The sequence below is a fragment of the Candoia aspera genome, chromosome 2, assembly GCF_035149785.1.
Source record: "Candoia aspera isolate rCanAsp1 chromosome 2, rCanAsp1.hap2, whole genome shotgun sequence".
NCBI lineage: Eukaryota > Metazoa > Chordata > Lepidosauria > Squamata > Boidae > Candoia > Candoia aspera.
The window spans coordinates 130,468,391-130,496,299 of record NC_086154.1 but is presented as its reverse complement, the minus strand read 5'-3'; the positions used below and the strand labels follow the sequence as shown (position 1 = coordinate 130,496,299).

Below are 27,909 nucleotides of genomic sequence, written 5' to 3'. Positions count from 1 at the left end.
AGCACAAAAAGTAAGAAATTCCTTATTGACATTAACAAAAGAAAATTAAGCTGATTTATTTAAATCTCGGAAATTGTCAAACAATTTTTTCCTAGTAATAATTAGTGACAGTAAAGGGCAGCTTTGAAGCTTTTTTGATAACAAATATGGTTGATATACCTAGTTTTGACCTTGGTCTGAAAAGGACTTTATACCTATTTGCAGTTCAGATGATAGTTAAAGAAACTCAGAGAATTACTGAACCCAGCCATGTGAGATGAGGAAAACAAAGGGGTGTTTTTGGAAACTTAAATGGAATTCAACTCACTTGTATTGCAATTGAATTGAATTACACTTCAATTTACTGAAGAGACACAAGTTTCCCATAATTAGATGCAGATTATGGACACCCCGAAATGTCTAATCATAAAAGCTTTCAGTTCATGCAGGGCCATAACAATAATTCATATGAAGAACTTCCAACTGTTTTGAAAGGATCCAGTGTAAGTCTTTAGAAAAAACACATGCAGGCAATTCATGGCATTCCTGAAACTGAAACAACTCCCACCAACCCTGGAAACTGCACCCAATGGGGCCAATATTTCAGCAACATCAGGAGTGCGACCGTTGCCTGCTCTGGTTGTAAAATGTACATATACATTTAGGACATTTCCTTGTTTAAGTAATACATCAGAAAGAATCCCTTTCAAATATGAATGTGCAGTCACTGTGAGTTCTAGTCCCACCTGAGGCGTGAAAGCTGGCTGGGTGACTTTGGGCTGGTCACTCTCTCTCAGCCCAGCTCACCTCACAGGGTTGTTGTTGTGGGGAAAATAGGGGGAGGAAGAAATATTAGGTATGCTTGCCACCTTGAGTTATTTATAAAAATAATAAAGGTGAGATAAAAAATAAACAAACAAAAAGAAGCATCTCTGATTTGGGGTACTCTATAAGCTGCCCAATGGTGGTTTGACATTCATATTTCAAACTGATACCGCCTCAAATGAGAAAATGTCCTAGGCTTCTGGTGAGGATTTGTGGTGGACTAGATGTCCCTGAAGGAGTGGGGATGGCATTGTGGCAGAGATCGGCAGCCAGACGGTGAATTCTGACCAGCGCAGTCTTTCTGGATAAAGGAGCAATCATGAGATCACCCACTTGCACTCTGGACAGCTCCTCCATGTGAGCAGACTGCAGGAACTGAGGTTTTTGCAGTCGGCTTATAAGTTGAGTGGCTGGGAATTGAGGGATTTCAACCAAGCTCACAGCCATAATGCAGCCTATATGGACACAAGGTTTGCACAAGCTTCATATTTTAAACACATTACAATGTAATTAATTTATAGCGAAATTGAGCTTTTCTGAGCAGCAGGATAAGCAAATTCCACTTGGTGAGTCAATATTCTTTCTGGATTAAAAAGAAAAAAAAAGTTTCAAAGATTTAAAAACTTTTGGCAAAAAGCTTAACAAGGAGAGGATGTAAGAAAGTTTAAAATGGATAAAGGGGATAGAAAATGTCCTGAAAAAAACCCACCCCTTTCAACACATTATTTAGCATTTAATGCTAAAATGCTCAAACTATGACATGTAAAGAGAAAAATCTGAATCCATAAATAAAAGTGGTTTCAAACAAACCACTAATAATTTTGAAAACAAGCAAAATAATCCTCACTTATTTGATCAATTCCTATTTTGCTTTCCCTCATTTTTTTTAAACTGCTTTTGCCTTGCACCTGTATGGATTGGACAGAGGCTTGGCTAGAGCACAAAACAAACCAGGAAATTCCAAATCATGTGGCCTGATAGGCTAGGAACCACAGTTTATTTATTGGCTCCATTCTTGCCTCATGCTAAGCCAGAAACAAACCAATCTCATTATGATTTAGTATAAAGGGTGAATCTATTCCATATGCTTTAAAGTGGGTTGGTTTGGGGAGTTTAATATACGGTTGCAAAAGTGAAAATAAGGACAAGCGAGCATCCAATTATTGCTGTCTAGGGCAATTGTATGCCCCTATTTATTCATTTCACAGGCGGTTGCTGCAGGCAAATGAGAAGATCTAAAAAGAGGCCAGCCAGTTCATTGGGAAGGAAAAAAGGGAGTTATGAGAACTGAATTAGACCCAGAAAAACTGTCACAATCAAGTCAGTCAGTAAAATAGGCAAAATATGAGATGCCTTTGAATGAAGTTATGTCATATGATCAGATAATAACAGAAAGTCCTGTGGGTGTGTTTCTGTACATAAACAGAAACAATACAGTTGGAAAAGGTGAACTCTGACTATTCAGCTTTTAGATTTGAGAATTATACCTGATCACAAGATTGTTTAGGGACTGTTTATGGACTTGCACAGAAAAGAAATACCACTTGTTTAGAATTAAAATCTAATTCTCCTTTTGAAATTAATAATTTCATTCATTTTCTAATATTTAGTCTCAATGTCCCCCTATCTGTCAGGGTGTGTGTCTGTGTGTGTGTGTGTGTGTGTGTGTGTAAACTCAAGAGGGCAGCCCCATATAACAATTGGCAGGGCTTTCCCAGCCTCTTTCTCCCCTCTCTGGTTCCTGTGGAATCTGAATATGGGGTGAATGGAATGCAAGCCAGTGATGTATTTAATCCATGCAGTGAACAGAGACATTGGCTGACATGCAGAACTGGAGAGATGAATAGCATTTTCAAATTTCCTCTAGTGCGGTGTTTCTCAGCCTCGGCAACTTTAAGATGTCTGGACTTCAACTCCCAGAATTACTGGCTGGGGAATTCTGGAAGTTGAATTCCAGACATCTTAAAGTTGCCAAAGTTGAGAAACACTGCTCTAGTATGAGTTCTGCTTGATATTTAGCACTTCTTGCAGAATATCAGTTATTTAAATCTATAGATAGATCCATGTTACATACATTCCTTAATTCTGAAACATCATCCCTAATAAAATGCACTTTCATTCACCTGCTCTTACACTTACTTAGGCCATTTGAATCTCCCCAAGCCAGGCTATTTCTATAAAATATGTTTTTAAACCCAATTGATGCTTTTTTTAGGCAGTACATCAAACCAGCAAAACAGGAAATAATGACTTCAGAATAAGTGACACATATTACTATGAAAAGGATATGAATGTATCAAAATTTTAATAGCTATTCTCCTAAGCAGATTAAAAGGAGCTAAAATGTACAAGGCAGGTGTGGCACTAAATCGGAAGAGTGTTTTGCCTCTGTTTAGTACTACAAAGGTCTGCAGAGAAAGAGAGAAAGAAGGAAAAGTTATATGTCCATATGCCTAAGCAGAAAACATGCATATTCAATCCAAACACCACGAATATATAATTTTTATATAGAATCTTGCTAACTGCACAATTCCCTGTGTTGAAATCATCTGGAAGATATTCCACAATATGATTTTACTTTAATTAATCTGACAGTCCTTTTAGAATGTATATATAGCACATAAAAACAACAACAGCCACAGCAATAATAATATTAACAACAACAGTAGTAACAGTAGCTAACACCCTTAAGGCAAATTTATACATTAAAGCTTCATTTACCTGAGAATAGGTCCCACTGTGAAATGCATATAACTGTATTACAAGATGTTTCACAGCCTTTACTCCACAAAAGGAGGAATTAAGTAGTACACTCAGAGTAAATGGACAGACTAGATGTAGTGGGCTGTGAGAATACCCTTGAGGGAGAGGAGGAAGAGCTGCAGCCAAGGAAGGGTCAGATAAGAGAAATCTCAGTCCAAAGCAGAAATGGAATTGGAGAAAGCCTCTCAGGCGGGACCCTCCCTAGTTCTCTTTAGCATAAAGGCGGGGAGGGGACAGACACATTCAGGACTGCAAGATTCTGTTACTGTAACTGTAATAAAAGTAGTTTTAGTATACAGGACTTTGGTGTTCAAATCTGGTCTACCTTGAAGGGCTGACACTATAGCACTTCAGACTGCAGGTCAAGCTGTCATCTTGTTTTGAGAGTTACTTCCTGAACATAAAAATCTATGTGTTGCACACTATGAAGCATTTTTCTTCTATATGGAGGGAAGATTCCAAGATTGTTCCAATACTTTCCCTGGACTTTGATTGGAACAGACCAGAATTCTTCCCCTGCTGCCTCTGTTTCTTTCTGTACTGTGTATAGAACGGCTTTCAGAAACAGGATCATATATGTTATCTAACTATTGAAAACATTTCAATATGTAGCTCAGTGAAAGTGATATAACAGCAACAACAGTGAAGCCCTAGAAAGATAATCAGTTAAGTAACATGGTTTTCCTTAATAAATATAGCTAGAAGAACATTTTAGATTCTTCTCCATCCAGTGAGTCATATTGCTTTGTACATGACTGACAAAAATATGTATTTTTACCGAGTTCTTACTCCTTTTCTAGTATTTCAGTAGCATGTGGCCTTGTATTTGGTGCCATTTTATATGTTATAATAAAGAATGTACAGTACCTGCCTAACCACATAGGTTTTACAGAGAAGCAACTTTGGTTCTCTGCCAAGCTTTTTCTGCTTTGCTTTGGAAAAAAATGCAAATACAGGAGATGACCAATAAGAAATCTGGAGCCCAGGCACATGGATACTCTACAATTCCCCCCACCCCCACTCCACACCATACTTCCTTATGAATAGCACCAATAACACCAACATTACCCATCTCCTTTCTTTACTGTAGAAAAAGAAAAAGCCTAGTATGGAAGCATCCACAGACACACTGAGATCTTCCCTCAACGTACCATTGGCCGTGCTCCAGAGAAATGCCCAGCTTTGCTGCTTACACAGGACTCATATGAGCAGCAAACGTACCATTTTGTCTGAAGTTAGTAGTGGATGCTTCGTGTGCATTCACAAGGCTTATCTCCATGCAGAGAAGAAAAAACAACTGAAAGAAGTGGAACAACCACTGTTTTTGTGAAACTCTGGAAGAACATTGCAGCCAATGGATTAGAAAATACTTATCTAATGTGTAAGCAAGCAAGCAAGCAACTAAATAAATACATATTCAGGTATGTTCGCCGCCTTGAGCTATTTGTAAAAATAATAAGGGAGGGATAAAAATTAAATAAATAATAAATAAAATAAATACATATTTAAAAATTACTCCAGGTTATCCAAGAGAAAAATAAATGGTGCAAAGGTTATGATAAGTTGGGCTGAATGATGCTGGAGTATGTTTTCACTCTCCAAAGTCTTAGAAATTGTTTCCTACTGGCCTGTGCTCATCTTCACCACCATCTTCAAAATGCTAAGAAAACCACATGAACTGATCAGTTCGCCCTTCAGCTGACCAATAAGAGACTGCAAAAAGTGATATTCAACCAGTGCCCTTATGTGTATTGTTTGTACTATGGGGTCAAGTCTGAGCATCTGAAACAAGGGAGAGCTGTAAGCTGTCACAGTTCTATCTCTTTGATCAATTAAAAATCACGGTATGGCTAACAGAAAGGTACTATAGCTTTGCCTCTACAGGAAGGGGAGGGGGGAATTAGGAGCCAGGAGCCACGAGCCAAGCTGAGCATTTTTCTTGCCAATAGGAAGACAGGCTGCCTCCCTCTGCAAAGCTTCAGCACTTCAGCTAAGAAATTGGTTTTCCTCTCTTCCTGTCTAGTTTTCCTAAGATAATAGTGAGAAGAACAATATGGCTGCCAATCATCTGTTGCTCAAAAACATACTGTTATTTTAACATTTATACACATATTTGTAATGGTATGTGGTAAAGACCTTGGGAGACAGGGCTGAGAGACACCCCCTAGTACCCCTTGGCCTTGCCCCATTAACTATGAGGGATGACTTTCAGTGCACATGGAAACAGGCAGGGGCAACGAAAGTCTCATCCTTGGGCTTCTCTCCAGGTCTTCTACTCTGCAGGGGATACAACCAGCCAAAGTGCTCACTCAACAGCATGTAGCAGACACAGAGCGCCGACTGGATCCAGCCAGGTCCCCAGCCTTCATTGCCAGTGAATCCAGCAGGTATTCTGCCTCCCCTGTGACATACTTCACTAAACTCGAGGCACCCAGCCATCGGAGGGCCTTCACTCTGGCACGATGTCACGCCCTCTCCTCAGCTGTCCTTGAAGGCCGATAGGGGAAGATTCCTTGCCCGGAGAGACAAGGCCCCTGTGGCTCTGGTCACACAGTAACAACAGCACATGTGCTCCTCCAGTGCCTGCGTTATAGGGACATTCGCACCAGCCTCATCTTTCCATTGCTGTATTTCCATTGCCACCCAAGGCGCTCAGGACGATTTTACACCTCCCTGCTGCTGTCAGATACCAACCCTGCTACAACATACAGTGTTGCCAGGTTCTGCCCAGCAGTGCTTAAAATTTGTCAGATGATGGCCGGTGCCATAAACTAGTTTTAATGAGCAACTAATTCATCATACTACAGGTAGTCTTCACTTACCGACCGGCCGCTTAAAGGCTGTTCAAAGTTACGATGGTACCCCAAAAGTAGATTTCCGACTGGGGCTGAAATTACAACTCTCACAAGGCCTCCCTTCAGCAAAGGATCGTTACCTTGTCGTGGTGCTGGAGCTTGAGCACCTCAATGATGCCATGAGCTAAACCGTGAAGGGCCACCCAAGACGGGAAGGTGATGACAGAGAGGTCAGACTAAATGCGATCCCTGGGGAAGGTAATGGCAACCCACCCCAGTATTCTTGCCGTGAAAACTAAATGGATCAGTACAACCAGAGATATGTCGGTATACCATCGGAAGATGAGACCCCCAGGTCAGACGATGGTCAAAATGCTACTGGGGAGGAACAGAGAATGAGCTCAACTAGCTCCAGACGTGATGACGCAGCTAGCTCAAAGCCGAAAGGACGGCTAGCGGCCGACGGTGCTGGTGGTGAACGGCGAATCCGATGTTCTAAGGATCAACACACCATTGGAACCTGGAATGTAAGATCTATGAGCCAGGGCAAATTGGATGTAGTTATTGGTGAGATGTCAAGATTAAAGATAGACATTCTGGGCGTCAGTGAACTGAAATGGACTGGAATGGGCCACTTCACATCAAATGACCACCAGATCTACTACTGTGGACAAGAGGACCACAGAAGAAATGGAGTAGCCTTCATAATTAATAGTCAAGTGGCTAAAGCAGTGCTTGGATACAACCCCAAAAATGACAGAATGATCTCAATTTGAATTCAGGGCAAGCCATCTAACATCACAGTGATCCAAATATATGCCCCAACCACAAATGCTGAAGAAGCTGAAGTAGAGCAGTTCTATGAGGATCTGCAGCACCTACTGGACAACACGCCTAAAAGAGATGTTATTTTCATCACAGGAGACTGGAATGCTAAGGTGGGCAGTCAAATGACACCTCGAATTACAGGTAAGTATGGCCTGGGAGAACAAAATGAAGCAGGACGTAGGCTGATAGAATTTTGCCAAGACAATTCACTCTGCATAACAAACACTCTCTTCCAACAACCTAAGAGATGGCTTTATACATGGACTTCACCAGATGGACAACACCAAAATCAGATTGATTACATTCTTTGCAGCCAAAGGTGGCGGACATCTGTACAGTCGGTAAAAACTAGGCCTGGAGCTGACTGTAGTTCAGATCACGAACTTCTTCTTGCACAATTTAGGATCAGACTAAAGAGATTAGGGAAGACCCACAGATCAGCTAGATATGAGCTCACTCATATTCCTAAGGAATATGCAGTGGAGGTGAAGAATAGATTTAAGGGACTGGACTTAGTAGATAGGGTCCCGGAAGAACTCTGGACAGAAGTTGGCAGCATTGTTCAGGAGGCGGCAACAAAATACATCCCAAAGAAAGAGAAAACCAAGAAGGCAAAATGGCTGTCTGCTGAGACACTAGAAGTAGCCCAAGAAAGAAGGAAAGCAAAAGGCAACAGTGATAGGGGGAGATATGCCCAACTAAATGCAAAATTCCAGAGGTTAGCCAGAAGAGATAAGGAATTATTTTTAAACAAGCAATGCGCGGAAGTGGAAGAAGACAATAGAATAGGAAGGACAAGAGACCTCTTCCAGAAAATTAGAAATATCGGAGGTAAATTCCAGGCAAAAATGGGTATGATCAAAAACAAAGATGGCAAGGACCTAACAGAAGAAGAAGAGACCAAGAAAAGGTGGCAAGAATATACAGAAGACCTGTATAGGAAGGATAACAATATCGGGGATAGCTTTGACGGTGTGGTCAGTGAGCTAGAGCCAGACATCCTGAAGAGTGAGGTTGAGTGGGCCTTAAGAAGCATTGCTAATAACAAGGCAGCAGGAGACGACGGCATCCCAGCTGAACTGTTCAAAATCTTGCGAGATGATGCTGTCAAGGTAATGCATGCTATATGCCAGCAAATTTGGAAAACACAAGAATGGCCATCAGATTGGAAAAAATCAACTTATATCCCCATACCAAAAAAGGGAAACACTAAAGAATGTTCAAACTATCGAACAGTGGCACTCATTTCACATGCCAGTAAGGTAATGCTCAAGATCCTGCAAGGTAGACTTCAGCAGTTCATGGAGCGAGAATTGCCAGATGTACAAGCTGGGTTTAGAAAAGGCAGAGGAACTAGAGACCAAATTGCCAATATCCGCTGGATAATGGAAAAAGCCAGGGAGTTTCAGAAAAACATCTATTTCTGTTTTATTGACTATTCTAAAGCCTTGGACTGTGTGGACCATAACAAATTGTGGCAAGTTCTTAGTGGTATGGGGATACCAAGTCATCTTGTCTGCCTCCTGAAGAATCTGTATAACGACCAAGTAGCAACAGTAAGAACAGACCACGGAACAACGGGCTGGTTTAAGATTGGGAAAGGAGTACGGCAGGGCTGTATACTCTCACCCTACCTATTCAACTTGTATGCAGAACACGTCATGCGACAAGCTGGCCTTGAGAAATCCAAGGCTGGAGTTAAAATCTCTGGAAGAAACATTAACAATCTCAGATATGCAGATGATACCACTTTGATGGCTGAAAGTGAAGAGGAACTGAGGAGCCTTATGATGAAGGTGAAAGAAGAAAGTGCAAAAGCTGGCTTGCAGCTAAACCTCAAAAAACCCAAGATTATGGCAACCAGCTTGATTGATAACTGGCAAATAGAGGGAGAAAATGTAGAAGCAGTGAAAGACTTTGTATTTCTAGGCGCAAAGATTACTGCAGATGCTGACTGCAGTCAGGAAATCAGAAGACGTTTAATCCTTGGGAGAAGAGCAGTGACAAATCTCAATAAAATAGTTAAGAGTGGAAACATCACACTGACAATAAAGGTCCGCATAGTTAAAGCAGTGGTATTCCCAGTAGTAGCATAATGGCTGCGAGAGCTGGACCGTAAGGAAGGCTGAGAGAAGGAAGATCAATGCTTTTGAACTGTGGTGTTGGAGGAAAATTCTGAGAGTGCCTTGGACTGCAAGAAGATCAAACCAGTCCATCCTCCAGGAAATAAAGCCAGACTGCTCACTTGAGGGAATGATATTCAAGGCAAAACTGAAATACTTTGGCCACATAATGAGAAGACAGGACACCCTGGAGAAGATGCTGATGCTAGGGAGAGTGGAAGGCAAAAGGAAGAGGGGCCGACCCAGGGCAAGGTGGATGGATGGTATTCTAGAGGTGACGGACTCATCCCTGGGGGAGCTGGGGGTGTTGACGACCGACAGGAAGCTCTGGCGTGGGCTGGTCCATGAAGTCACGAAGAGTCGGAAGCGACTAAACGAATAAACAACAAGGCCTCCACGATCACGTGACTCGGATTCGGCCATCCTGGAAGCAGCAGCCATTTTGGGACACATGACCGCCCTTTGGTACCAGGAAGTCCTCCAGGCTTACAATGCCGGATTTCTGAGGCCGGAGGCCTGGTCACGTGGTCTCACTGCTTTCTGTGATTTAGCAGCCGGCAGAGGGAGCCTTGTGTGGCTTTACTGTACAGGAGAGGTAAGTACTTTTTCCATATAGTACTACTTGCTTGCCTTTAATTTTTTCCCAGTTTTTGTTTAACTTAAGTAGAGATTTGCATGGTGGAATGCATGTTCCATCCTCTGCCTAATTTTTAATTATATTTAACAATACTGAATGCTGGTTTACTGTTTTTAAAACAGTTGTTTTATAAAAGGTAGATTTATATACAGACCTGTATAGTAATTAAAGCTGCAGAGTGTATTACAGCAGGAAGAAAAGTTACAGTACTGTACAGTACCTTTAAACCTGTTTAGTACTGTACTGTAGAACAAAGATTCCAATGAAGACTTTACTGTAATTTTTTTTAATAAGCAACCAGTAATGTTAGTTGAAAATGACAGTAATATTAACTGAAAATAATACTACTGTAGCCACAGAAGCATTTCCATAGTCATGTTTTGGTAGAAAACATATGACTATCACACTCCGTCCCCACAGTACTGCAGAGTAACTCCTGGTTCGCTTAACAACCTCGCCATTCACTTAACAACCAAAGGAAACCACATGCCCCAATCTTGAATCACTTAATGACTGCTGTGACTCACAACCGTGATAAAAAAGGTTGTAAAAACGAGTCTGAACTCACTCAACAACTGTTATGACTTACAACTGAAAATCTGGGCTTAATTGTGGTCTTTAAGTGAAGACTACCTGTAGAGTGTTTTGCACTGTTAGACACAGTAACCTTTATGCTCCCCTACACCCATCTAATGCTCCTGCCCTTCCTGTTAGATTTTTTAAGATATATTTTAGCTTTTTATATTATTTTTTAGACTTTATTGTATTTTCTATGCTTTTAACTGAATGTTCCCCACCCTCCTTATGCTGGTCTTTGACCGTAATAAGGATTTGATTTGATTGTTGGTCTACTTAGTAAGGCTGACATATTTGAGTGGGCTGCAGTTGATTGTTCTAGACGAATAAAAGTGCTCATGTTTATGATTAGCAAGTTATGCATGCTTACAAAATGTGTATATTGGAAGCAACCATGAAGGTCAATACACTGTAAATTTCATATATATTAGTGATGTTATGAGCCACCATCAAGAGTTGGCAGACAAATGTAGTTTCTATCAATTCACCTTTCCTAAATAAAGAGTGGCTATTCAGCCATATAAAAGCATTTAGGTCGTTTCTGGTGATCCCAGGTCTGAGCAGATTTTGTCAGTATTTGGATTTGTTGCAAGTTATTGTTCACTGTGCCACAGAACCAGAGACAGCCCAGCAGGTACAGCCAAACCTTTACTTCCTTTGTTGGTCAGGCAAGAACATGAGCAAGTTTTACCATCAGTGTCTGTGCTGTTTCTGAAATGAGCAAATACAAAATGAAAGCATCAGTTGCCATGGAAATTTACAATCCCATATATGCCAGATGCTACAAATATACATGGCACTCTTTTCTTTTTCTTATTGCTCCTTTTATATAATTTGTGCATCATATTTCAAGAATCTTCCAGTTGGCAGCCATTTGTTATTATTTTAATTTACACTGCACATGGATTACTTTCTCAAGAAAGAGTTTCCTTTTTACTTATGGGGATCAAAAGGCCACCTAGCACATTATGCTGAAGAAATCTTGGTTACTTCAGGAAAGTGAAACACTGTATCATCCTGATTAATTTTATATGCATTTTACTTGAGTGCAATTACCTTCCTTGTTTGGATGGATGGATGAAAAAACCCAAATAATTATAGCAGCAAACATTTTATGGTCTTCAAAATCATGATTAAGAGCATGGAAGAAAAGTAATTAATGATAACATTTCAGCCATACTATGTCCATTCCATAATGTTTCTACATTAATCTGATACAAAAAGTATGAAATGGAGATTATGGTTCCGCTAAAATTGAGATCATTTTTCTAAAAAGGCCCCACATAGGAAAAAAAAAGTTCTCATATCAGTCAAAACACTTTACAGAGAATAAACAAATGACGTGACAATCAAATACAACATCTCAGAAGGGATGGCACAGTGATATGTAATTTGTACAATGATTTTTAAAAAAATATTTACAGCATTCTCTTCATAAAAAGGATCTACATTAAATGCACCTGAGTTCAGTCTTACTGACATATACCTATCTATACAATAGGAAAATCAGGGCACCTAATAATATCAGGATAGGACAGAAAAGCAAATGATTAAAACAACATATAGGTGTCCTATATGGAAATAGAGAATATTAGATACTTATGGTTGGGGCGGGCATGTGACCTTCAAGTCCCATTATGGCAATCCTTGGAGTCTCTCTGACCATAGCTTTTGAAAGCTGATGGCAGTTTCCTGCTATTTTCAAGTCGGGAAGGGCATATCACAATGTACAAATAAAGAACCCTCCTAAACTTCATCCCCACCACACCATGACATAGCCTCACTCAGCCGCAGCCCTTCACCCTTCAAAAATGTCAAATTCTGTCCTCTTGGTCACCAATGTTTGCCCATGCCTGGCGTGGTGTCAAGCACATGTCCATCTCCAGAATTCTGTCCTACTACATACATAACACTATAACACTGCAGTCTGATTCATGTCTACACTGAGGTAAGCAACACTGAATTCTGTGGGACTCATTCCCAAGCAAATTCATGTAAGAGTGTAACTTAACACGCAGACCTAAATCTGGTTACTTGGGACTAACTTCGAATACTTTAGTCGGAATTTCTTCAACATAAACATGTTTATGATCATATTCAGGCAGACAGACTTTAAAGGTAAGTTTTGCCTTTGCTTTGGTGGCCTTCTGCCATAGTGTTAAAATGTTTGTATTTAGAAAGCCTTCTAGTTTTTGGAGTCTGAAGTTTATTCCTTGGCAATTATGTCATCCTAAGAGGGTGCAAGGGATCGGAAGTGGCAGATCGTATGTCAGACTTGAAGACTTGCTGGTTTATGTGGTCCATGATTGATATACACTATATTTTTTGGGATTGGGGGGGGGAGGGACACTTATATTTGTTGTTTCCTACTAGCATTTTTCTTTCTGTTGGAATATCCAAATCTTGCAGCCTCACTGGGGAAAGGAAGAGTCATAATCAAAGGATACAAGGCTGCCTATCTCCACACCATCCTTGAAATATCCTGGGGATTCCTGCTGCCAGTAGATTTATACCTGTAGAACTTACTGCTAGTGTATTGGGGATTCCATAAGAAATCTGTTCCTCTACTGGTAGAGTTCTTCTCCACTGGTGCAGAACACATCTGTCCCATCTTCATCTCTTTTGCATTATTCTCTGGGGATTGGGTTCTTTTTTTAGATTTTAATTTTGGATGTCTATTACTGTTTGCTATATGATGTCTTTATTGGTTCTGCTTTTAAACTCATAAATGTCATCAACACATAAAACAGGAACACCAACAAAGCATGTCCATACGCCACCGCAGAATGCACCTCCCTCTGCTGTTCCAATTATCTTCTGAATCATCTCTTGAAATAATGTCTTAAGCTGCTTAAGCTTCCAAGAGAATAAGACTAAAAGGCATCTCTACAGAACAAAAGTCACAAAGAAGGCACCAATATCCAAAGTCCCCAGCTAGACAACTGTATTATAGGCTGCTTCAAGTTTCCAAGCAATTCTGACCAACCTTGGTTTCCAAATATTTCCCTAGTTCAAATAAACATGCGTGGTACCAAGAAAAGATGCAACTGGTGCAACTATCAGTGGTGCTGTTCGTAGCTATAAATGTGACTTGGACATTTGCACTTGCATATCCAGTGTCCACTTAATCCACATTCACTTTTTAATGTGAGAGACTGGGTAAATGGAACCTAGGCATATAGGGATGTATATGGCTAATAATATGCAAACTTTAGTTCACAGTTCCACTGACTACTGGGATCGGTATACAAATTTAGGGGGCAAACCACTTGCAAGTGGTTTCTAACCCTCTGAAAAGACTAAGTGTGGTTAGAAAATTAAAAAAATGAAAAATGAAAAAAGTTCTGGAATAATATGTCTTTACAACTTTGTGGTAACTAGTTACAGTGAAAGCTGAGAAATGTTTTCAGATTGATCCAGCTGCCTTTAAAATGTCACTTTTCTTCCAAATAGCCTCTTACTTGATGACTGGTGGGGTATATGTGTGTGCGGGTACGCACCCATGTTGCTTGGTTTATTGCAGTTTGTCTTCAGTTTTCATAAAAGCAGTTGGGCAGCATTATTTGGCTAAAGGCTTTCAGGACCTTGCTTTGAACCTCCTGGAAGCATTTGCCCAGAGACTGCTTTTTTTTATTTACTGATGTCTTCTATTTATTCAATACTTATACTATATTTATTTATTGCTCTAGTCTCCCCACTTCCTTTTTGTCTCCCCAATTTTAGAGTGTAGCTTTCAGCATGCTATAGATAACTGCCAGTTGCTCACTCCTAACCCAGGACTCTCTATGCTCAGCATGGAATATGCCTTATTTATACGAAGACTTTGGGGCCAAGCCTTCTCAAGACTTTTTCACTGTCAGCTCCCTTGCAGGGGAGTCTTGCAGAGATGGGTGCAATCAGCCAGGCAGTGCTTGGATATAATCCAGCCAGGTCAGTTATGTCCTAGAGTGGTCTTAAAAGCAAAAAGCCTTTATACAAATCTGCTTTTCATATATTAGGGTAAAGCATTAAAAAGGGGCAAAATTCCAGCGGTCCAAGTAAGCCTGCTATTTCAGATGATTCACAGTGGAGTTTTATTTTGCTTTTTTTTAAGTGACTTTTTAAACAAAATATGTGTGGGAAAAATCTCAAACCACTGGTAACTTGGAGAGCTAAAGCACATCCTACAAGACAAATGCAGTGAATCAAGGAGTGGACTATTCCAGTGTTTGTGGCAAGAGTCACAAAGTCTTCATGCAGAGCAGGAAGCTGGGGGAGGAGCTGCTAATCAAAAGCGTTCCCAGTGAGGTCTGCAACACACTGTTAATAAGACAGACAGCCCCTGCATAGTCATTTCTCTGTGTGGCACCCAAGCTCCACATATATCTAAATGGGGAGGTTTCTTTGGGAAACCTGAAAAGACCTAGCATGGACAACCTGTCATAGCACACACTGGGTTGTGCACTTCTACTGCTTATAGAGGAGTCCAGGGTTCTGTGTTGTCCTTACTGAAAATGTCAGTTTCTGCAAGTAGAAACCACTTAACTCAGCTGACTGCTCTGCCTTTGTGGTTCCATCTACTAGAATGTCCATAAGTCCTTCTATCCGGACTACAGCTGGAGCTGTAAAGCGATCCATGGGTGATGGCTTAAAGTTTGGGAGGGCTATTATGTGGCCCCAAAGTCATTGCCTGTCTCTGCCAGGGAATAGAAGGCTTGATTCCAACGCTACATTCAGTTTAAAAGATTCTGTCAACAGCCTGTGCTCCTACAAGGATTTTAGTTGGTCTCAGAGGCCTCTTAATTCTGCAGCTTCAAACAGCTTCAGACAGCCTCAGCTTCTGGTTTCCACTTTCCAGCCTAAAGGGAAAGTAATGTCTCAAAGGAAGGTTCCTAATAAACACCCCTTCCTTTCTCTCCATAGTAGGTTCTGCAAATTCATCCACATTCTCAACTACTTTCTATGCAATCATATTTAACTTTAATTCTCTTCTTGCAAGGGGCCTGTATATTGGTTTATTGGTAGAGCGTCTCCAGTTTACTGGTGACTTTTTATATTTTCAAAAAGGATAAGAGCAATAATATTTGCCACTGCAGCATTTGCTACAAGTTAAAATCTGTTTTGCATTTGTTGTAGTTTAACCTAACAACATTTTAAACGCTTTCTCCATTCCATCCTAGGACATTTTAGGCAGCAGAGCTAAAATGTTGGCGCTTTCTTATATCATGACCAGCTCTGTCTTACTCCCTTCCCTTTGCTCTTTAAATTTTGTTTTTCTTTATATCCTGTTCTGATAAACTCGAAAGCATGTTGACTATTTTGCAAGACTGTTATGGCTCCTGAATAATTTTATCCAACTGTATCCTACTAATAATAGTTGTGGATTATAAATATTCTAATAAATAAATAACCTTAAAGCATCACTATGTTTTTCAACAATAGTTCTAGTCTATAAGAAATGTGTTTAGTTTTATACTGTTTTGTCTCAACCTGTTTAAATGGTTTAGCATTCCATGCTGCCCAGAGTTGTGATAGAGTTGGGCAGCCTATAAATTTAGTAAATAAATAATAATTGATAAACCTAAGAGTACATACATGATGGGGGACATTATCAGGAGCTGCCTTGGTCTGTCTACTTCAGTAGGGTCCACTAAGGGGGAGAAACTCTTGCCCTTCAGATATTATTGGATTCCAGCTTCCATCTCATGATGTCTGTGGCTGATGGAAGTCAAAGTTCAGGGCCAGAGGTTGCGTGTTCTTGCTCCACACTGATCAGCAGAAGCTCTCCAAGGAGAAATCCAGGGCAGCTGCTTCCAGTTTTCAATAATGGCATAGTCAAGTGATAATCTCATAACTGTGAGAAACTATGTATGTGTCTTACACAGAAACACTGATTACATATGGGACTTTGTTTTGCTTTGCCCACATAGAAATAAAGAAAATCAATAGCCACTAGTCCTTTACTACCACCAGTTTCAAAGTTGGGATACCTTAAATATTAGTTGATAGGAAGCAAAAATAGGACAAGGACCATTACTTTCAAGTCTTCCTTCTTGGATGGATTAGGTTGACCACTGTGTAACTCAGAACCTTGGATTAGTTAGGCCTTGGGCTGATCCAACAGGGCTTTTCTTATATTCTTACATGCCTTTCTAAGTCTTTCTCATCCCTTGGCTCAAATCACATCCTCTTCATGCATAGTTGTTCCCAATTCTTGCAGTCCCAATAAACTCAGAGATCAAGAATGTTAGCTTCCCATATGTAGCTAGGAGACAGCTTTTGGTTTGGAGAATCATAGATTGAACATATTTACATATGTTTACATATTTATTTGTCCAAGCTTAACTTGTAGCAATAAAGCCTGTTTATATATTTATTTGTCCAAGCTTAATTTGCAGCAATAAAGTCTTCTGACAATGTGTATTTCTCAGGATTGACTTGATACAGTCTTATGTCATCCACATTGGCCCCAATCTGTTCATTTCCTTCTACCAGAGTCACTTTCAAACAGACTCCCTCTATCTTTTTAATTTAGTATCTTTAAAAGATAACATCATACTAGAAAAATGTCAAACCAAAAGAAGAGATGCAAAAATCAAAACAAAACAAAATTATAATGTATATTTTAAGATAAATCTATAGTGGGAAAAATTAGTCTTTTAGTATTTTCAGGGAATGATGTACTCTTAACAAGTATGCTACAAGAAATTAAAACTTTTATAGGAATGAAAAAAGGATCCCTAACACTCACACATGTATACACACACCTATCTACCTACCTGTCATAAAGCTATCTCACTGCCCCACCCCCCGAGTTCCAATCCTCCCTCTCTTAAATCTATGAAATTACTCTGGTGAATTAAACCTAGATTACAGGCTGGAAGCATGTATATTTTAGGGCATTAATAGTATGGCACTTTTTTACATACTGAATAATCAAGAGATTACATTAGAAGTACTACATAAATTGATGAGTATAATTTCTGCTACCAGACTTCACCCTCACTATGCACAATTCTTAGCTAATCCAAAATTGCCTCTCCCACAAAATATCTACAGCCTCTGAACTGGTGAACAGAAGCTAATTTCTTGGTGCCCGGAGGAGCGCGGCATTATTGACACTCCTCTCTGCCTTTCTTCCTTTCCTTAACTAAGAAGAATAAACATCATTATTGAATTATCATTATCATATCCCATTTTGATATGTAGCATTATCATAAAGCTAAGTCTAAGAGAGGACAAGTTAGAAGACACAGTGATTCCTGCTGCAGGATTGTAAACCGTACTGGCTACGACGAAAGTGCATGGTGTGCGGAAATTTCCTTATTTCACTTCCTAAAACACTTTTCAATCCTAAAGAAGCTCAGCGTGAGCTTTAATTTTATTTTGCACTGATCACAGCTGTATTTATCCAAGCGCTCCTACCCTTGTGCTATGGGAGCACCAGAATTTAGAGACCCGCCACATCAGGTTCTTCAGGCTCCCGCCTGTGTTCGTGCGAGCTCTTTGCAGCTGGTGGGTCACCGCTATCCATTCTGTTTCTGTCTGAACACTGCTGCACCTCAGGTGTCTCATCCTAATCTCTCCCCACAGAATTTTACATGGGAATTAAGCCAGCCCAGATCTAAACAACAGCAAACCAAAGTCTGGGAACTCATTGCCATTCAGTGGAGAAGCAGTGGAGGAGGGCAGAGCTTGCAGGGGAGAAGTAAGGGATATTGTTCAACCTTTTCTTGCTTGCTCTGCTGTCAGGGTTGCTGCATCCATGTTTGCTACATTGCAAGATAAATCACTGAAGAAAGGATTAAGGAAAACGGCTTTCTCTCCTTCAAAACACGTGTTATCCTCACTGCTCTGCGTTGGGAACGACCAGTTTTCTCAGAGAGGTCTGTCACTAAGGTGCCGTAATGACCCTTTTTCTATCTGCCATTAGTCCCCTGGTTCTGTCATAGCTGAGAGCAATATACTGTACTCTAAGATGAAAAGTTATTGGTCGCCATGCAGCTGTCTGCAGCAATCTACCTGATGGCAAGATGACAGCATGTGGGCAATGACGTCCCAGCCCAAATGCTGCCCTTGCATACTTGCATCCTGACATTGTGAAGTTTGTGTTGGAATGTTACAGTGCTTGTTTGGTTGCTTGCCCTCCCTGCAGACACATATGAATAGTGAGGAAATCCTAAAATCCATTTTTCCCACAAAAAGCTTTGTGGTTATACCCTATCCAGTAAGAGAACACTAACCAGATCCTCTGGAACTAAGCCTGCAGATCTCCAATAATGAAAACACAAAATGCACCCAAGCACATCGATTGAAGCGGGTGGGGGAAGAGTGAAAGAGGTTCCCATTCATGATGTTGTAAGAGACTTGTGAGAAGTTGGCGAAAGTTGTACGTAAGAAAGCACCCTTTATGATGCAATCCTTAGTTCTCACATTGGTGCAATGCAAATGATCACAAAACACAAGTTACCAGGTCAGATAAAGGGTCAGAAGATAATTTACTTAGGCTGAACCTGAATTAGGGTTAATCTGGTTTAGGTGTTTTTTTTTCTGTGCACACTGTGTGAATCCAGCCTCTGTGATTAGCTTGTAGTTCAGGGTACAAACCCAGAAAATGTGTTATTTCAGTCACCAAGTTAAGCATGTGATATAAACACAGCCAAGTATCTGGAATGAAGGAATTAGGCGGGTGTTGTCTAGGGCTGATAAACAAAAGCTGAGAGTGTAAGTGTAAGATGCTGGAATCAAGAGCCTGGAAACCAAGGGAAGAGAGGGAGGTGCTTCAGATTCCAGCACCTTAAACTGATTTTCTGTCTTGTCCCCTGCTAATCATAGACATTGCCCAAGATTTAAATGACCTCTGAAATGAGAAACAGGACTGATTCCTGTAGAAATCTGAGCAGAATGTGGACAATGGTATTAATCTTAACCCTTATAGTAATCTCCTCTGTCTGCTTAGCATTCTTTAGGAAGGCTGGAGCATCTGTAATCTCTATCAGACAACTGAGATGTATCTGTCGTTATTCATATGAGGATATTTTGACAGAAGTCTAGTATCCTGCTTAGAATCCCCAATGCTGGAACCCTGGTTTCATTTGTATGCACTCACTGGAAAAAAAATAAGAAATTCCACTCATCTCATTCTTTTTAGCCAATTTATACAAGCTACCCCAGCCTGACAGTCCCCAATTATATGGATTATATATTTTCATATAGGTGAGAGAGTGAATATATGCATCTCTCTCTCTCTCTCTCTTTCTGTGTATTGCTACCTGATTCGTCTCTATTCTGCATAACTGCATATTTTCCTAAGAAAGGAAAGAAATTAGACATTAATATTTAACAGCTGGATTTCCTATTTCCAAAAATGGGGGAGTCACTGTTATTTTTTCTTCTTCCCAGAAAATTTTGGGGAGCCTCTTGGTGCAACAAAGTACCACTTCTCTACCCATTTGCATATCTGAAAATATAATTTATCCATTAGCCACATCCTATTTTCCCTTTTTCCTCTGGGAATTTAACCGCTGGTGTGAAGGGACAATTTTTAGGTCATCCTGATTTAGATGGACCATTTGCTAATGAAAGCCAATCCTCTTCTCAGCCTCGTTTGGCATTTTTCTCTGATGTTTTTCTGCCTTCCCACTAAATATTCTGACTTGTGCAATGACCTAAACTATGCTATGGTTTTGGAAAGCTATCAGCTGCCCAGCAGTTGCCCCCTTAACTCTCTCCCTCTTCCTCTTTCCTCCTGTCCCCCAAATAACCCAAAGACAAGGTACATCTTTGAAAAGGCCATACAGATGTCATTTCTGTCCCCCTTTCGTATGCAGCTGGAGACAGAAAGAAGACTCCGGCCACCCAAACCTGTAACTCCTTTGGCCATCAGAGGGCTGACTTTACGTAGCTGGTGTTTGCTGACTCACTTTCTGTGTCATATAGTAAGGGTCAAAGTCCTCCAGTGGCACAGCGACCAGGCCTTTGGGGATGTCCCCGTAGATGAAAGGCAAACTCTTCCCTGCCTCCAGGTCACTGTTTGGTTTTGGTTTGTTCTCTTCATCGTCATCTCTGTGACTGCTGTCTTGCTTAGGACGCTTCTTCTTCTTCTCTTCTTCAATGCGCTTCTCAATGTTAGCCAGAGATTCCGGAGTGAAAGGCCTAAAACTGTCAGGGCCCGGTGGTGCAAGCAACCGCCCTGCCATCTTTTCATCCTGCAGAAGCTTCTTCAGTTATGTTGCACCCAGGATAGGTCGACTCTGAATGGGAGAGCACAAAACAAAAAACACAAATCAGTTATCAACGTCAGGGATGGTTGGAGAGATGGGAACTTCTGTATGGAAGAATTAATCTGGTTGAGCCATTTCCCCACTGACATAGCCGACTGAGAGTCCTTTGAGGTTCCAAACAAACATTCATCAATTCTTACATTTCCCCTCAGAGTAATCAGTTTTGGTTATTGTAGCATAACAATAAAAAAAATCATTATGGCACGCTAAAAACTATCAACTTTCAAGTACTATGCTCTCCTTTGTCATTTATCTCACTTATCTTTGGGTTCTTTGGGGGGCATTTGAGGCATTGAACTTACCACATGTTCTGAGTTCTTCACATAAAGAGTAATTATTGGGATTACTCAGTTTAGTAGCCCACGATCAAAACAATGGAAAATGCCAGCTTTTATTGCCGTAATTTACTGTGCTTTGTAGTGCCCTGATGGCTCTGCCTCTTCTGAAGTAGTTGAGCTCCTCAGCTACATATTAATCTGGTATTTCTCTTCTTATTCTGTTTCCATTCTGGGCAATTCCATCTCAGCATTATTATGTTTAACATTTTTCTTTCAGTTTCAAATGCCCACACCGAGAAACGGGAAATTTTACAAGACTTGAGTTGCTAAATCAGTGATTTCAAAAGCGCATTTGGTCATCTCTTGACTGGATTATTGCAACACACTATACATGGGGCTGTCTTTGAAGACCACCTGGAAGCTACAGCTGGATGAGAATGAAATGACTCAAGTAAGTGCACTTTGGTTTGCTTAAGTGGCATAATTACTGTGAGAGGAGCATTAGTTGCCAGGTTGCTTCTAGGTGCAGTTCAAGGTGCTGGCTGTCCTCTTTCAGGCCCTTTGTGGCTCAGGGCTTTGTGTAGCCAGCCTGATGTGTCCAGAAGTAGTTATCTGATCCCTGAAAGCCCACAGAAAAGAAGGGGTTCTGTCAGGTTTTGGGCAAGAAATGTTTTTGGTCTTTTTTGGAGTTGGCTGGAGTATTGGCTCAGTGGGGGGAGGGGGGTTACCTCAGACAATGCTGAATATTGAGGATTGTTTTGTTGTAGAGTAGAATTGCGTTAGGGTGGTTTCTTGTGTGTGTGCATGTTATTTTATCTCTTTATTACTGTTTGTGGAACCTTATCTTCTTTTGGCACCTTTAATAAAGTTGTCTTTTTGTTTTAATCCTGGAGTTGACCAATGGCCTTCTAGCACCCGCCTCAGCTTGGCTGTGCTTCAGACTCCCAAAAGTTGGATTCGGTTTCCCTTCCTGTAGTTTAACCAGATCCAGCATGAATTTAGTATGCCCCATCAAGTATGCCCCAGAATTTTCATGCCAGATGCTCAGTGGCCCCTTGACAGATAAGCCAATTTCAGAGGTTTCCCTGAAGGGAAAAAGATGGAAACCCATGGTGCCACCTGAAAACCAGAGCTCCTGATAAGAACCTTGTTCTTCTCCAAGCATATTAAGACAGGCTCCTTTAGCTTTGCACGCAAGAACCCACCAGTAACAAAAATGAAGAATTTGGCAGACAGCTATATCAAAGCAGCATTTTACCTTGATATAAAATCACACTGTATCTATAAGTGTGGTTGCTGGGAGTTGAAAACAACTTGATGGCACAAAAACAATCTTCTCTTCCTGTTGAACTGTCTGTCTGAGATCATGTATGGCACTGCGCAAGACATGAATCTCACCTGCCTTCATTCATACCTGGCGTTTTAAACTGACAAGATCACATTGGCTCTGACCTACACAACTCTAAAACACACCTGCTCTTCACTTGCCCATGAACACAAGAAAGACTATGCAGGTATGAAAGCATAGGGCTTTCGCTTTTAAAATATTAGATGTCCACGTGTGGACTAGGCTGGGGCATACATCTTTCTATGGCTAGATCCATATATTTTGTAAAGCCACAGGCTGTCTTAATGTGACAGGAATGACCCTACCTCAGTCAAGGAACTCAATTTTTTTCTACTGGTAGCACATGGCAAAGATGGCCAGATTTGTCTCATGGTGGCTATCTTTTTAGTCCTCTCAGCTCCTGTGAAGAAGACTATCCCTTCTTACTTCTTGCCTTTTTCTTCTGTGTGATTGTGGGTGTGTGGTAAGGACTTGGCAGTTATGCAACGGGGTTGGGTTACATTGCAGATGGACTCAGAGAAAACCCACCCTCTGCTATGTGTCTGGGCTGGGAGGGAGGTGAGCATAGTTTAGTTAGTGTTGGTTACAATGTTCGCACAACAGGCTTACCCTTCCAGGTTCTGTGAGGAAGGCCACACTGTGGTTGTTTTCAGCTTAGTACAGTGTGCAAGTTCAACCACAGTGGCTTGGCATTATGAGTGAACCTGGCTATTTGTTCAACAAATAGTGGTTTTAAAAAAGTAATAACCTGTTGCAGTGTGCAAACTTAGGCTTTAGGTGAAAGAGATCTGGGATTCTATTTCCAGGCAAAAAGATGCCAGATCTTTGTTCTCCCTTTCAGTAAATAAAATGATCAATAAAAAAAAACTGTTTTCCAGGATCCAGAATCCTTTAGCATGCATGAGAAACATGAATGACTAGCTGACTTTTTCAGTATTATACATAAGTCCTGGATGGGAGAAATGGCCCCAGAATGAATTTCTGGCTATATCAGCTGCATATGGGAAGGTTAACAGCAGGGTTGGTCTTTCAGAAATGCAGCAAAATCTTCATTTGAGCCTAACATTAAGTTGCTGCTCTTGGTAAAAGTATAGTTGACACTTTTTCCTGATAAGTTGGCAATACTTAACAAGTCTGCCTGGATAGCAAGGCCAAGTCTGTTTTTCTTACACCAAACTGAACAAGTAGCAGGCCCCCAGGTATAAAAAAATACGATGTGTATGATTTTAAAAGATGCTTATTAATTCCAAGGAGGAAAACATAAAAGGAAAGCAAATGAACACATATGGTTGAAAGGCTCTGTCTGGAGAAATAAGTTTACATGCGGCAGGGACGGCACTGTGTCCCAACAAAGAGGGCACCGTCCAGGAATGACGTGCTCTCCAACAAAAGAAATGCATGAGTCAGAAAAAAACCCAAAGTTCATCTGCATCAAATGCCTCTGTAAAGCATGCATACAGAGTCACCAAGCTACACAAGCAACCCCTCCTCTCTTTGCAGATTGACACCTATGCAGGGGAAAGAGGGAGCCTTGTGCTCCGCTCCATGACTCCCTTCATGAAAGCCAGCAGTTGGAGCATTTTACACTGAGGGAAGAAGGGGAGTGGAGTTCTAGAAGCGGTGCACTGATGCAGTGGCACTGCAGCACTGCAGAGTGAAATACCACAGAGCACTTCAGCTTTGGTGTTGAAGGAAGGAATCCAGCAGTTCAGTGGGCAGAAGGGCTGAGGTGCAGAAATCTTGGTATCGCTACACACCTTGCACAGCCAGGGTGACTTCTGAAAACAAATTCAGAGGCTCGGGAACATTCCTTTATCAATTAAAATAAAGTCTTATGGCTAAATCTACATTTCTACTGTATATATCTACAGTATATCATTTATATCTATATCTATATCTCCCTGCTCTGTCAGCCCAAACACGCACACATCTTCCCATAAATGAATGACTAGCAAGGACTTCTTGAATAAAGAAGGATGACTCAATACATTGTTTGAAGCCAATGATCCCCTACAAGGCCATATCATTATGATGCGGCTATTCCAGCAAGAAGTCAGTCTTCATTGCCATTCAGAAATCCAACTTTCTTTCTTGCCTCTCTTACCTGTTCTTTACCATACAGACAGATTTTTATTATGATCACTGACCAGAATCGTTCTTTATTAAAAGCACCTAAGAGAAACATACATTTAAAAAGAGCTTACTGTTTTGCTATGGTGATTGGATCAAAGAGATCCTGGTTCAACTGCACCCTCAACCATGAAACTACTGAAGAGATCTTGGACCTGGCATTTGGTTTAACCTATCTCAGCATGATGTCAAATTAAAACCAGAAGTGGAGAGAATGTATGCCATCTTGATCTCCCTGGAGAAAAGATAGTTAAAAATGTAACCATATACACATAAATGAGACAGCCAGTTTGGTGTATTGGTTAAGGCATTATCCTAGACACTGGGAGACCATGAGTTCAAGTCCCACCTTAGGCGCTAAGCCAGCTGGGTGATGTTGTGCCAGTCACTTTCTCTCAGCTCTAGGAAGGAGGCAATGGCAAACCACTTCTCAAAAACCTTGCCAAGAAAACTGCAGGGATTAGTCCAGGCAGTCGCCAGGAGTCAAGACTGATTCAAAGACACACACACACAGTCACACAGACACAGGCATACACAAACCACATAAATATTCCAATTTGTGAAAGAAAGTTTATTCTGCTGTTAGGAAGCCCTATAATTTCCCCAAATCTACATGCACATCCAAATATGAGTGCAAAGTTAAGGTAGATAATGAAAGCTTTGCTTCATTAATCAAGGATGTTTTCAAAAAGTAGATTTGCTCATTTTTCTGAAGCTGTTTTGGCTTTGATATGTTTCTGCTGTAGTTAACAGGAAAAAAAAACCTAGGCCAGTCACAACCAATGAATGATGGTTTGTACTGTTCACATTTAAGTTACTTCCAATTGCCCTGGCATACTGTACAGTGGAGGCTTCTGTATGGAGGTTTTGGTCAGTTTTAAATTTGATTAATTAGTAACATATTTAATTCTTGAAGTTAAATTTAAGCAGATGCTTAATCAACAGCAAGAATATTTAACTGTCATTACTAAGCATGAAATACTTATTCTGTAAATGATTTGGAGCTTATCCAGCTAACCAATGGAAGGAAGCATCTACTGCTCCTGCTATAATAGTTTTGATAGCATCTCACCTTCAGTCTTCTAAAACCAGCTGAGTAAGTAGCCCTCATTCCTAGAGCAGAAAGGCAGGTCTGTAATAGCAGAACTTTAATGAGGTTAACCATGTTCTGTTCTACTTCCAAGGATGCATCTGTCTCCCACTGTATTAACCTTATAACCCATCTTTAAGGCTTCACAGATCCATAAGGTAAGGAAATCAATAGGGACAAATAAAAAGGCTTAACTATATAACTATAGAGGCTATAATCTCTAGCCATAAAACTTTGCTCAGACTCATCCCCAGCTTTAGAATGTGATGTTCCTATTTTCTTTCAGGAGCTAGCTTTCCGAGGTGACCCTGAGAACCACAATTTTCCAGTTTTCAATTTTCAGATTGGAATAGTAAGAATTCTAACATGTACATGGAAAGGGAGTTGCAAGATGCCTGGTAAAAAACTAACATGGTGTACATATAGCTAAGATGCCATATTTGGATAAGTGCAGATGGCAATGCCAAAGAAGAAACAAGGAATTTCAAGGCCCTGGAATCCAGAATTCTTTGAGAGAAAACACAAAGTAATATCTGATCCTCTAATAACAACATTTGGCAGAGCAATACTAATAATGTTATAATTAATAAGAAACTCTCATTTCCCTAATAATGAGTTAGAAATTATTCAGTCCTCTTCTCCCCAACCCACACCACTGATGTAATTATCTGATATATTACACCAAATGATTCTACTTTCTTTTGGGAGTTATGCTAAAACCAAAGAAAGCTGAAACTATTCGTTGTTTATTAAAAAAAACCCCATAACATTGAATTGAAGTGATTGATTTGATGTGGCATTCCACTACATTTTTCACACATTTGCTTGATTTCTGGGGAGACTTCAATTGCTTATGGAGGGAGAAATACTTCAGGTACAATTCTGAAAAAAATAAAATAAAATAACTTTCTGACAAAAGGATTTGCCCAGCATGTTTAAAATTTAATTAACTATAAACATTTCATATTTCATGAACACCAGATAGATTTTAACTTCAGGGTCATTAGGTGATATCCATAGCTCTGGGAGCTTTTAAACTATTGCTCTATTTTCAACTGCTCTTGTATTATCCGAAAGCCTAGATGGGCTGTGTCTGAGTTCACGCATCATGCTAAGCTATACTTTATTTAACTCTTGTCTGTTGCATAAGCTATAAATCATTATATAATAACTGGCTGTACACATCGTATTAAGACAAAAATGACCAAACCATATATTGGCTTAGCTCAGGGGGTTAACCCAGCCTGCCTGTTACCTATGTATGAATGTATCACACTACGGTAAAAATTATTTCTACCTGCTGTGTATTCTCATCTGGATGATGATTTGTAAAGAATGACAACAAAATCCTGAGTTGCCAAAGGTAGCTGTATCAGTGAACTAAGTAACAGAAAAATTATGTCCACCAACAAACTCTTGAATGTAAGGATATTTTACTGATGGCCCAATCCTATGGACTAGCCCTAGTGCCTAAGAGTCTTTCCCTTTGTGAAATGGAGCTGATTTCTCCTATAAGCCAAGACACAAAATATGTTTACCCTTTATGCTTCCCACCCCCAATGTATAATTTTGAAGAATCACAATTTTGTGATGCAACTTAGCTTCTATTTCCCATTATGCTGTGTTCTGAGTCATGCACAGGAGTCAGCAGTGAAACAATATAAAGGGAAAGCTACACCCAATCCTTGTCAAACAAAAGTTAAAGAGGCCTCTGCTCCAATCCAATCCAATCCAATCCTGAGTTCTATTAAAAATGAGTGCTTGACCAGGCTTATCTTCTATCTTTTGGTATCACCCAGAACCACCTTATGAACCATGTAGCAGCATGAGTTTTCTCTCTATTCCTCAGTTATGAACTATTTAGGATTTGCCAGAGAAAATAGAAAATAAAGAGACAAGCTAAACAGTAGTGAAAAATGTCCAAATTCCAGCTTCCTAGACTCATACATGATTTGCCCCAATAGAAAGGTGCTTAAAGACCTTGTAACAATCTCAAATAGACCAACATTCATGTTAGAACCTTCTCATGGGTGGAATCCATCATTGAGCAGCAGCTTTACATGTATGAACAGCATCTCTTTGCTAATGATATTCCTTAATAAATCTGATGGCATCTCCTGGGTTTGAACTGATGGCATCCCCTGGGCTTGAACTACATGTTCCTCTTGGGAGCTGTGAAGTGACAGGGAAAAAGTCTCTTTCAAATTGTCTTCTTTCATCTTCTGCATTGAACAGCAAACTTAGAAGCTAAGTTAGTGCTGATGGGAACCCACTC

At 40.4% G+C, this 27,909-nt stretch overlaps 2 protein-coding genes across 2 annotated transcripts in view; one reads left to right on the top strand and one right to left on the bottom strand.

Moving 5' to 3' along the window:
- The window catches only part of SCN8A (sodium voltage-gated channel alpha subunit 8), an 86,836-nt gene extending 66,100 nt beyond the window's left edge, over positions 1-20,736 (bottom strand). The window contains exons 1-2 of the mRNA XM_063293609.1: positions 20,429-20,736; positions 3,094-3,212 (exon numbers count right to left, since the gene is read on the bottom strand). Of these exons, the coding sequence (XP_063149679.1) occupies positions 3,094-3,212; positions 20,429-20,704 (395 nt within the window). The 5' untranslated portion in view covers positions 20,705-20,736. The remainder of the gene's footprint in view (positions 1-3,093; positions 3,213-20,428) is intronic.
- ATF1 (activating transcription factor 1) overlaps positions 1-26,124 on the top strand; it is a 364,083-nt gene extending 337,959 nt beyond the window's left edge. Inside the window, exon 9 of the mRNA XM_063293611.1 lies at positions 26,114-26,124. The gene's annotated coding sequence lies outside the window, so the exon portion shown is untranslated. The remainder of the gene's footprint in view (positions 1-26,113) is intronic.
- The last annotated feature ends 1,785 nt before the right edge of the window (positions 26,125-27,909 follow it).